Source organism: Prunus avium, chromosome 1 (assembly GCF_965620075.1).
Source record: "Prunus avium chromosome 1, drPruAviu1.hap1.1, whole genome shotgun sequence".
Classification (NCBI taxonomy): Eukaryota; Viridiplantae; Streptophyta; class Magnoliopsida; order Rosales; family Rosaceae; genus Prunus; species Prunus avium.
The window spans coordinates 7,450,941-7,462,483 of record NC_142284.1 but is presented as its reverse complement, the minus strand read 5'-3'; the positions used below and the strand labels follow the sequence as shown (position 1 = coordinate 7,462,483).

Here is an 11,543-nt window from a genome sequence, read left to right as displayed (position 1 = left end):
ATATATGGACCACTATATTTCTGGCTGATATGGAACTACATATCTGTCATCTCTAATAGAACTAAGTACTTGTCATCTAAATACCAACTATAACTAATATTTAGGCACCGGCCACATCTTCAAATGTGCCTAAGTTGTAGCCATGGATAAAAGAAGGACTCAGAGTCCTTGATATCAAAAGCAAACTCCATTTCTGTGATTTAGACCTCCTTGGCCTTTATATGTATGTAAGAAGGCCTCGAAGATTTGTGCAAAGTCCATGCCATTGTGCCTGAGAAGATCGTGGCCATATAAACCGAAAGTATTAATTTGATCCAAGGTAAATCATAACTTACATTTTCAAATGAAGTTTTCTCTATCATCAATTGACATTGCTTAACTGACACATTACACAATCTACTCATGATTGAGCGTTGGTTTGCTCATCCCTCACTTTTTTTAATTATTATTTTTAGATGTATTAGTGGGCAACACACAACAACTAAACTAGCTAAGGTTGAATTCGATGAGAGGGATAGAACTTTATTTATTTAGGACACACTTGTAAGATTTTAGAGTTATTTTCATAAGAGAGAAAAGCTATTTTAGTATTTTTCTTTATTTTACTTTTTTATTTTCACGCACTGGGTTCGGAGTTTCTACACTAGGCCATGACTAAACGTAAATGTATAAGACAATTTAAATGCTAAAGAAAATTGATTCTATAATATATTCAACATTTCATATGACTGAAAATGTTTCATAACTTTTTGAATTTCAAATACCTGCAAGGGAGAAAGAAAAAAAAATGAAACTAACTAGATTTGATTGAATTTGTATGGATTCGATTGGAATTCTCACAAGAAAATCCACCATCCAATCCAATCATGTTTGTTTTGAAAATTATGTATCTAATCCAGTTTGACAAACTAGCACCAATTAAAATCAGATTGTCACACCGCTGCATTGTATTAATTTGTTCTATCACGAAACTGTTTTTTATTTTTATTTTTCAGGAGAAAAAAGGTCTTTCTGGCTAAAAAAAACATGGAAAAGTCAAGAAATAGTGTTATATTATTTCTTTTCTACCTGTCTGTCTTCTATCCTCAGACTGACGTTCACTCATTCGCCACCCCATCTGATCATGGTAAATCACTACCTCATTAAAAGTTCGTTGTTGGAAACAATAATGACATGAAAGAAAAATTTGACAAAAGGCTTAGTGTTCAATTATAACCTTATTATTGTTTTTATTAAAGCTCTATGAAAAATGAAGAAAATATTATGGTAAAAAACGTATCATAACAAACATTCTCCTTACATAATTGAGTTACTTCCATTTGTTCATATTTTGCAGATTTCAGCTACATGAAATTTGTGTATAATGCCACAGATCTACCATCAGAAGAAGTATATGACTATATTGTAGTTGGAGGGGGCACCGCAGGCTGCCCTTTGGCGGCGACTTTATCAGTAAACTACTCGGTGCTCCTTCTCGAAAAGGGAAGTGTCCCAACTGCGTATCCAAGTGTTTTGCATCATGATGGGATTCTTACAACTCTTACTCTAGAAGATAATGGGAAGACGCCAGCTGAAAGGTTCACATCAGAAGAAGGTGTGGCCAATGTAAGAGGCAGGGTCCTAGGTGGGTCAAGCATGCTCAATATTGGTGTTTACTCTAGAGCCGAAAAGGAATTTTATGCAGAATCAGGAATTGAATGGGACATGGATTTGGTTAAAAGGGCATATGAATGGATTGAAAACAGTATTGTTTTCCTGCCGAATGTGTCACGTTGGAATTCTGTTGTGAAACAAGGTTTGCTGGAGGCTGGTATTGGTCCAAACAATGGATTTAATCTGAATCACATTCCAGGAACTAAGGTCACCGGTTCAATTTTTGACAACGAGGGAAGGAGACATGGAGCTGCGGAATTGCTTAATCGAGCAGACCCAAAGAACATGCGAGTTGCAGTTCATGCCACAGTAGAAAGGATCATATTCTCTTCCAATGCATCAAGTATGTTGCATATATTTGCATCTTTTACTTTTCGATGTACTAACGTCGGCTGGGTATTGGAACATATATAACCTCTTCGAATATTGACAAGAAAAAATGCTACTAAATGAAGAGCTAACTGATATCTTCGGATAGATAATAACTACTATCTATTTTCTCATGCAGGTTTGTCTGCTAGAGGAATCGTGTACAGTGATTCTCACGGGAAGTCACATAAGGCATTTGTGCGTGGAAACGGAGAAGTTATATTGAGTGCCGGGGCAATTGGAAGCCCTCAACTTCTGCTACTTAGTGGTGTTGGCCCAAAGTCGTACCTTTCATCTATCAAAATCCCAGTTGTTCACCATGAGCCTAACATTGGGCAGTTTATGCGTGATAATCCTCGATATTACATTACAATTTTGCCCCCATCGCCACTGGTTCCCTCTGGTGGACAGACTGTTGGTATCACAAAGGATTTCTACATAGAGACCCTCGCCGGCCCGCCATTTTCTTCCACGCCCTTTAGTCTTTTTCCTCATCCATCTATTCGCATAAAAATAAATTCAACTTTCGGACATATTGTAGGCAAATTTCCAGGACCCTCGTCCTATGGTTCTCTTACATTGCAATCATCATCTGATGTCAAAGTTGGTCCAAATGTCCGCTTCAACTACTATGCACATCCGCTGGATCTTGCTCGCTGTGTTAGTGGCACAAGGAAGATTGGCGATTTATTAAGAACAAACTCATTGAAACCATTTAAGACTCAAGATTTGCCGGGTGTAGAAGGTTTCAACTTTTTTGGACTACCTTTACCAATGAATCAAACAGATAACGCATCCTTTGAAAGATTTTGTCGAGAAACTACAGCCACATTTTGGCACTATCATGGGGGATGCCTAATAGGAAAGGTGGTGGATGGAGATTTGCGAGTCATGGGGATCAATGCATTACGTGTTGTTGATGGCTCTACATTTAATATGTCACCAGGGACCAATCCTCAAGCCACCCTCATGATGTTGGGCAGGTATGCTCTGTACACTTAAATACAACCGCAAGAAATTATCTAACCATCTATTTGAATGAAACTCTGATATGTTGCCGTTGTTTTTCCCTTGAATTTTTGGGCAGGTATGCTGGCCTTAAGATGTTGAAAGAAAGATCAGCTTGCAAGGGATGCAGTTCATAATTCAGCATTCAACCTTAAATCTAATGTTTCTTTATTGTCGTTTAAAAAAGAAACAAAGAAAAAAAGATTTCTTTAATGTTGGAATGGCAGGTCTCCTGGGTGGTTAATGTTTAATTAGTGATGCAATGGGTTGAATGTTATTAATAAAACCACATGCAGTGCTTGTGTATTTGCTTTCCGTTTTCGCAATCAATAAATTCATGTAAAAAAAGCTAAGGCACATTATATGTACTCGTATCGTTTGATATCTCAAATTAATTAAAAAGCTGCAGTTCTTCTAGTTCAACATGCACTAGAACAAAAAAGTCATAGACAACAATGTACGCTGTTTGTTACAAGGCGTCAGATGACAGTTTTTCACCGTCGTCTGTTAATCGTTTATCAGACGACGATTCTAGAGTAAAAAACTATTCTCCATGTGAATTTAAATGGATTGAAACATACTATTTTCTTCGTCTAGTTAAACTCTAGAAGGTGAATTCAGTTATTATTTGTTGTCTAAATGGATCTTAGACGACAGTTTACTGTTTAGACAACGGTGTTCCACTGTCGTGTCTTTGTTTGTACTGTGATTCATGGGTTCATAGACGACGTTGTCTGGATGCTTTGTGTACATTGCTTTTCACTAATCGACTGTTCCAATTGGTGTTGCGTACGCTTTCAAACATGTTCATATATTTATTTTCAGAAATTTCATCAAAAGTCATTCTCAAGCAAACCACAACTCCAAATATGAATATAATTCATCACCAGCTTTCTTTAAAAGATATAAATTATTTTGGTGTAAATTGTTACAAACTTAAGAGATATAGATAATTGGTAGATAATTGGCAGAAAGTTAATCAAAACCAAAAGAAACTGCATAGTTGGCAAATATCCACCTAAAAAGGGTCAATGCCGTTTACTTCATCACCGGAAAATTCCATTAATGAATAAATTTGCCATACTAAACAAAAAAATCATAAAAGTGACCAAAAGGAACTAAGTACCCCTAACACACAAAAACCTAATTGATGAACTTGGAAAGAGTACACAATGCAAGCATATTTTTGGAGAAAGATATATAATAATAATACAGTAAAGTGCATTTCTAGCATCTTCAAGACTATAATGACAGCTATAAATGACAACAAAATGCAACAATTAATTTCCATTTATGTACAAAAAGATGAAGCACTATGTCCCTGTTTGGCATTGCTTTTTTGTTTTGGCCAAAAACCTGCTTCACTTTAAAGTTAAGCAGTTTAAGGTGTTTGGTAAAAATAAAATATCTGACAGGACCCGTCCGAATATCCTCGGAATCCGGGACGACTCTCCTCTTTTCCAGCATCACTAGATGTCGGGCCCACATTTTAAACATCGAGACATCTGCCGAAATTTCGGTAGAGTCTCCTTTGTTATTTGGACAAACCCAAAAATTTCAACCTGCGAAGTAATCACATACAGTACTTGACCAGCATCATGCAGTTAACATTCAACAGTCAACAAGTATGGCCTCTGGCCTCACACATACACCCTAGCACGGGCGATAACAGAGCATCTAAATGTGAATTACTACAACAAGTAGTTTAATAACATATAGAGTTTAAGACCCATATTACAGAGGTACACGACTTGACAACTTCGAGAGTGGATTCCGCGACTCTCCTGGAGCAACTACTGTCTGTGGGGCGCAAAACAAAAAAACATGTGAGTGGACAAAAACAAAGGTTGAATTTAAAATTTCAAAACAACATAATATCCCCACCATTTAAAATAAAGCACAAAACATGCAGGAATTCAAACTTTTAATTTGATTATAAACCAAGCACTATATTTCCTCTTCCCGGAAATACGCACGATCCTTCGTCATCAAAACTTTAAAATATCATATCGTTCTTTGCATTTCTTATTCACCATAATCATAAACATACAAGTACGTAAGTATATATATATATATAAGCACCTTAAAACGAAGTAAGAAATTGAGTATATTTATATGTATACATATATATATATATATATATATATATATATATATATATATATATATATATATATATACATATACAAGTAAATAATATTTAATACACTCCTTTGGTACCATCCAACCGGGGGATAAACTCGATAGCACATATGCTGGAAAATTTCCAATGCCACGTGTGGCTCAAAACTAAGTCCTACGCGCGCAGACTACATCATCACACGTCGGAATTCTTCCACGCCACGCGTAATGATTCGTACAAATAATAGGGTCTCACACGCTGGAATAATCCAACGCCACGTGTGAGACCTATAACCATATATCTTCCAACACGTTGGAAATTTCCAACGCCACGTATGAGTAATCCTATAATTGAGGTATGGTACTTAGCATAGTGTAACTATATATATAATATCCAGAATTTATTTCACAAATAACTTGACAATCTACACCGTTCATCCTCAAGAAATTTAGACTCTCAAATCTCAAATTTCAATCAAATTCCCAATTAAATATTTCAAATAATATATATATAATTCTAAGCTTTTATTATCAGTTGCAACGATTCACCAAAGCCTTCATCTTCCTCCAACTTCAATACCTTCATTCTCTTAATTCTTCTGGAAGTATATAAACGTACGTCTATATATATATAATCCATGCATATTCTTTCATTCATTGAAAATAATGCATATTTAAATAAATGTACACTCACAAATAATCCCACGATAACTGACCCGGGGAGGGTCCTGCCAGCTGCGAGCGAGCGGCCTGTGAACCTATTTCAAGATATGAATATTTAATTAATATAAAGGCGTTGGGAAACGGAATTTATAATTCAAACAATAATTTCCCCAAGTTCCCGGTGTGTGCATGCAAAACAAGGTATTCTAGGGTCTGACTATGTGTTTAGGATGATGGAAAAGCCTCGAAAGACGTTCAGTCAACCGGGCAGTCAAACTTCCCGAACTGGGTTACCTGGGCCCTCGGGGCCCACGACCTCCGTTTCACAATCCGAGAGTTCCTATGGGTTCCACTTGGTTTAGAAAACATGTCATGCGAGTTTGGTCCGAATCGAACGGTCGGATTTCTCACGATCGCATGATCGGACGGTTATCGCAAACTTCAAGTTACTGAATCAGAACATCCGGGCCTTTAATTCACGATCCGCGAATTCCTATATGATCCTAGGGGTACCTAGATCAACCTATAAGAATTTGAACCCGATCCAACGGTCTGAACATATTGAACCCGAGTAACGCACAATAGGCATAACTCCGTTCGATGACCAAACGACATCCGAATTGAAATCCGAGCACACCTATGCGCTCGTGGAAACTTGGAGATCGCATAGAAAGGCAATGTGACTCAGCTACAGTACCCATGCGCCTCCACAAGCGCCGGCCAAGATTCCTACCCTTGGTAAATGACACCATTTGGAGCCACTTTTGTTCTTGAACCTATCCCGAAAAATGGCCGGATGTGGCCGGAATTTCAATCCAAAAACCGGCCAAGCTTTGACTCGTGATTTGATCTACCTAGGCTAGAAATCGTTCCAATCCTACCCAATCATCAGCTAGGACTCGAAGAGTAGATGAAAATCCGTACCTTACTCGTCGGAATTGGCGGCCGGATGGCTGAGATCGAGAGGAGAGAGTAAATGCGAAAAATCGGTTGTTTCTCGCATTTTCCCAGTGACTGGCGGCGGTTTCCGGGGCGGGGATGGTTGGAACGCGTCGGCAGGTCCGGTTGGTGCCGGTGGTGCAAGCTACGGCAGACTGTATCGGTGATTGGGGGATTTGCAGAGGGGGGTTGTTGGGGTTCGCAGGGAGAGAGAGAGAGAGAGAGAGAGAGAGAGAGAGAGAGTGAGTTCAGAATTTAAAAATCCAACTTTGAGTTATTTACGATTTTGCCACTAGAGGTATTTTGATCGTATCTTCTTCGTTACAACTCCAATTCAAGCCTACCACATCTCTATGGACTCGTCTCGGTATGAACTACGTAAAATACCACTCGTTGCCCCAAAATCTCTCCGAAACAAAAAGTGACCATTTTACCCCTACCCCTGAGGCAAAATCGTAATTTCACATGTAAACTTTTTATTTAATTCAAAATTATTCAAAATTAATATAACTTTGGGTCGGGATGTTACAATATCCTGATTATTTTAAAAACAATGGCCTTTTGACAGCAGCTTTTAAAATCAAGCTCTGGGTTACTTTTCAAAGCTGCTTTCAAAAGAAGCAGAGATGAGCCTTTAATGAATTTTGTTAATTCCCAAATTACCATCATTCATTTTTAAAAATGACACCACCTCCACTTCCACATCCAACTCCACCACCTCCTCCACCACACTACTGTCGCCACCACCAACTCTACCTCCACCTCCACAACCGCCATCCACACCACCACCACTACCACAACCACCAGCTCCACCTTCAACACCACCATCACCTTCACCTCTATCTCTTTCACCCCCACCCCTACCCCACCACCACCACTACTACCACCACATGATTAGCACATAACACTTTCAACACCATGTATATTTTAGTCATTATTCACAGTTACAATAGTTTTATATTATAATTTACCAAATGGTTTTGACACTGCTTTTTGTACTAACAACACTTTAAAAATAAAATTTACCAAACATGGAGCTACTTTACTTTACAGCTAATTATTTTCAAAGCATAGCATAAGCAACTTTTTTTTAGAAGTGACACCAATCCCAAATTGGGCCTATATCTACTCAAACTTTAGGCGTTTGAACTAAAAGTTACATTAGCTACCCAATCATGTAGATCAATATGAGCAGGTAATATACGCTTACTAGATATAGGATACAGACTCAGTGTCTAGCATAAGACATGGCAACTTCCATGAAGAAATTCAAATACATATATAAGACATTGAAATGAGTTCAAAGAATAAACTGATATCACTTGTGATTTTGTTAACATAATCAGTTCCATCATTCAATGTTATCAGCCAGCAATAGTGAAATTGGTACTTAGGTGAAATGGGTAAATCAAAACTCTAATCGGACAGATGACACAAATGACTAGATAATCTTAGTAACAGTATGACTAGTCAACAACTAGGCTTAGACCTATGAACATGCAATCTAACCACAAATTCACAACATATGAATGTCAAAACCTACACACCTAGAAGAAAACTATGTGACAACGTAGGCACTCAGAAGGATCCGTCAATTTAGGCATCCCGAGTGCTAGCAACAACTATGGTGAATAGTGTGTAAACATCCATTTGAGCAAGACAAGAATATATGAAAATTTTGACTAGTCAAGCAACCAAGATGAGACACCATAAATGTTCACCCAGAAATCCACCACTCAGGAAAATTAGGGGTTGCTCTATCTCCAGCTCAACTACTATGCAGAGAATAGGGGATTGCCACCACTAGGGGTGGGGTGGTTGTGGTGACTATTGAGGTTCCGTGGGTGGGTCTTGGGTTTTTTTATTTTTTACTTAAATTTTTAGTTTTAAGTTTATTTTTCAAATGTTTTTTCTACACAGGACACTTATGTGGCATACATTTCACTGATACGGTGGGGCCATTTGTGCCACAAGAGCATTTTTAACAGATTTTTTGACGGACTTGACGGTAGGGGCTAAGTGAGATCCAAAACATCTGTCAATGTAGCAAAGTAGGTCACTCTAAGTTTTGTGGGGCAATGTGAGATTTGACCATAATTTCAAGGGGTGCTTTAGCAATTTAAGTCTAGAATATATTGATTTGAATATATTTAAATTGGCATAACTTTAGGGCCTTGTTAGGTATGTTTTTTCCTTTTTCCTTATATAATATTTAAAATAGGAAAAAGTTATGCTTTAATAGTCTTTTTTCTTTTATGAAAATGAGAAATAAATTTACAAAAAACCTCTGAGGATCCCTAAATTCCTACTATCATACAAGAGTTACAACGACACAAACAACAAGAAGTTTGCAAACTATTATGTTTAGCATCACCAATTAGCACCAGATCGTCAGCAACCATCCGCTTCTCGGTCGACGTGTCTTACTGGAAGAATCTGTTATCCTTGCAATAATTCCCTTAATATCTTCAAAGATCCTTGTACTACTTTTATTAAAATCAATTAATTTCCTTTAAACCAGTTGCAATAAAATTTCTCTTCTAAAATTTAACACCCCTACCACTATTCTAAGATTTGGATACGTTATTTTTACTTTTTTTGAATAACAATGTACCAATTTTGTGATTTAATAAAAATAGCATATCTAGTGTGTATATATATATATTTGGACGATATATAACCTATTAGTTTTTGCGGAAAAGAATCCACCTATATTATCGATTCATAAAATTTACCTATTATCGTGATTTAATAAAAATAGCATATCTATTGTCAATGGGGTCTAGCCCAGTGAAAAAGGGCCTTGACTTGCAGATAAGAGGTCTTAGGTTTGAACATCGGCGACTCTGAGATTTTAGGGGCCCTATGCCAAAATAACAAGAGGGCTTCCTAAAATAAAGTCTTCAACGAAAAATTATAAAAAGGAATCAAACTATATAATCAAAATCTTGTGATCATCAAAGTACTAATTACCAATAACCAAGAAAAAAAAATACAAAATATAGGAAAAACAAACTCTAAGAATTTGAGAGAGAGAGAGAGAGAGAGAGTTGAATGGTTGAAGCTTGAAAACAAAATTAAGATACATGCCCCTGGAAAAAAAAAAGTGCTGCTAAATGAACCCTAAAATTAACTAAGTACACCCTACTACCAAACTATTTATTGAATTACTAATTTATCCTAATATAAAATGACCAAAAAAGATATATTGAATTGTGAAAAAAGAATATAATTTTAATAAGTGCACCCTACTCACCATATTCAACCCTAATCAAATGTAGAGAAGTTTTCATATTGCGTGGTGCCCACGACAAACAACACAGTGAGCACTAACGGAGGCGCAATTGCAGGACGAAAGGTTCTTCCATTACTTTTTCTGATAATATTTGGTTTTTGTTTTTGTATTTTTACTAGAATTTCATTTAATTTGCTTGATTAGGGTTTATCTGTAAAATTCAATAGTTACTTTTCCGAGAACTTTCTACAAAGTTTCACTTATCAATTGATGATTGCTTGTTGCCATATTTTTTCTTTTCTTTCAAGAAATTTTGGCCTTAGAAGCAACGGGATGTTTAACTTTAATATTATATATATTTCATATAAATATATAACACATATATTCATTAACAAGTAAAGCAGTAAGTTCGACTCATCTATTTTGTCCAAAATAGTTAATAGGAATGATCTTACAAACATTGTCAGATGGAGAGGATATAAACTTATAAGAGAGCTTTTTCAGGAATCAACAGAAACAAATATAAATGGTAATGTGGATAATGGCGTGGCTGGAATTCAGGATGCAACCAATGATCGTAAAGTAATAGTAACCTTCTTTATAAAAAAAAATAGTAACCTGGTTTAGGATTGGTATTAGGGTGTTGTGTGATAGAGTGTATTAGGGTGTGTCAGGGGTATTTTTGGTAGTGAAATAGGGTGTATTTAGTTAATTTTACATTTTGATTATAATATTAGGGTGTACTTATGTACTCGGTTAATTTTAGGGTTCATTTAGTAGTACTAAAAAAAAATTATATACAAAGTTGTGTGTTGGAGGCCTCTTTATATTGGGCAACATTTGTTTAGAAATGAAACTCATTCATAAAATCAAAGTAGCATACATAGAACGACACGAAACAGTGGCCTCGTTAAAACCTTCTTGAGGGACAAACCTCAGGGGAGGAAAGAGTACCACACATGTCATAGACTAACAAAAGAGTCTGAAACAGTCACACAAAACCAATGCTAGAGCAAGATAAAATAAAACAACAAACTGACACATAGACCTTCGACGAGAACACAATCCAATTGTCAAAAGGGTCCTGCTATGAAATCATAGTCCTTTGCACAGCCACAAGATAGTGAGAACATCCGACAGAGAACATAATACGCCAAGAAGAAAGAAAACAACCACTAAGCACACCATCTTCAACCACCTCCAATAGCAATTGGCGATGAAAGAAAAGAAATCTGCAAGAAACAACACAAAGAAGAGACTAACCCCTCAAACAGGACAAGAAAGAAAATAAATAAAAAAGCCCCCAAACACGTCGTATCATCCCAACATTGACAAAGAAACGTCCTATGAAAACATAGTCCTTGAGACAAGTGGAGAATCAAAGATCAGTTAAGGGGAGAACGAAGAAAACACCACACACAACAATAACAAAACTATCCTAGCCACTAATCTAAACACGGGCATTAGGCATAGGAGCATTCGCTGGATGCCAAGTCCACAAATGCTTGGGCAACATTGAAAATCAATATTAAATAGGAATAAGAAAATCAAAATT

The 11,543-nt window shown here is 36.7% G+C and overlaps 1 protein-coding gene across 1 annotated transcript; it reads left to right on the top strand.

The window, feature by feature from the left end:
• The first annotated feature begins 136 nt into the window (after positions 1 to 136).
• Positions 137 to 3,447, top strand: LOC110752531 ((R)-mandelonitrile lyase 1-like). Its single transcript, XM_088250405.1, has 5 exons — positions 137 to 319; positions 996 to 1,126; positions 1,337 to 1,996; positions 2,162 to 3,005; positions 3,110 to 3,447. The coding sequence occupies exons 2-5, from the start codon at positions 1,027 to 1,029 to the stop codon at positions 3,165 to 3,167; spliced, it is 1,662 nt and encodes a 553-aa protein (XP_088106531.1). The 5' UTR covers positions 137 to 319; positions 996 to 1,026; the 3' UTR covers positions 3,168 to 3,447.
• The last annotated feature ends 8,096 nt before the right edge of the window (positions 3,448 to 11,543 follow it).

Bases quoted from the DNA above. Each gene is read 5' to 3' on its own strand.
- LOC110752531 (XM_088250405.1), top strand. From the start codon at position 1,027: ATGGAAAAGTCAAGAAATAGTGTTATATTATTTCTTTTCTACCTGTCT. The intron at 1,127-1,336 runs GTAAATCACTAC...CATATTTTGCAG, and splicing joins CGCCACCCCATCTGATCATG to ATTTCAGCTACATGAAATTT. The intron at 1,997-2,161 runs GTATGTTGCATA...TTTCTCATGCAG, and splicing joins ATTCTCTTCCAATGCATCAA to GTTTGTCTGCTAGAGGAATC.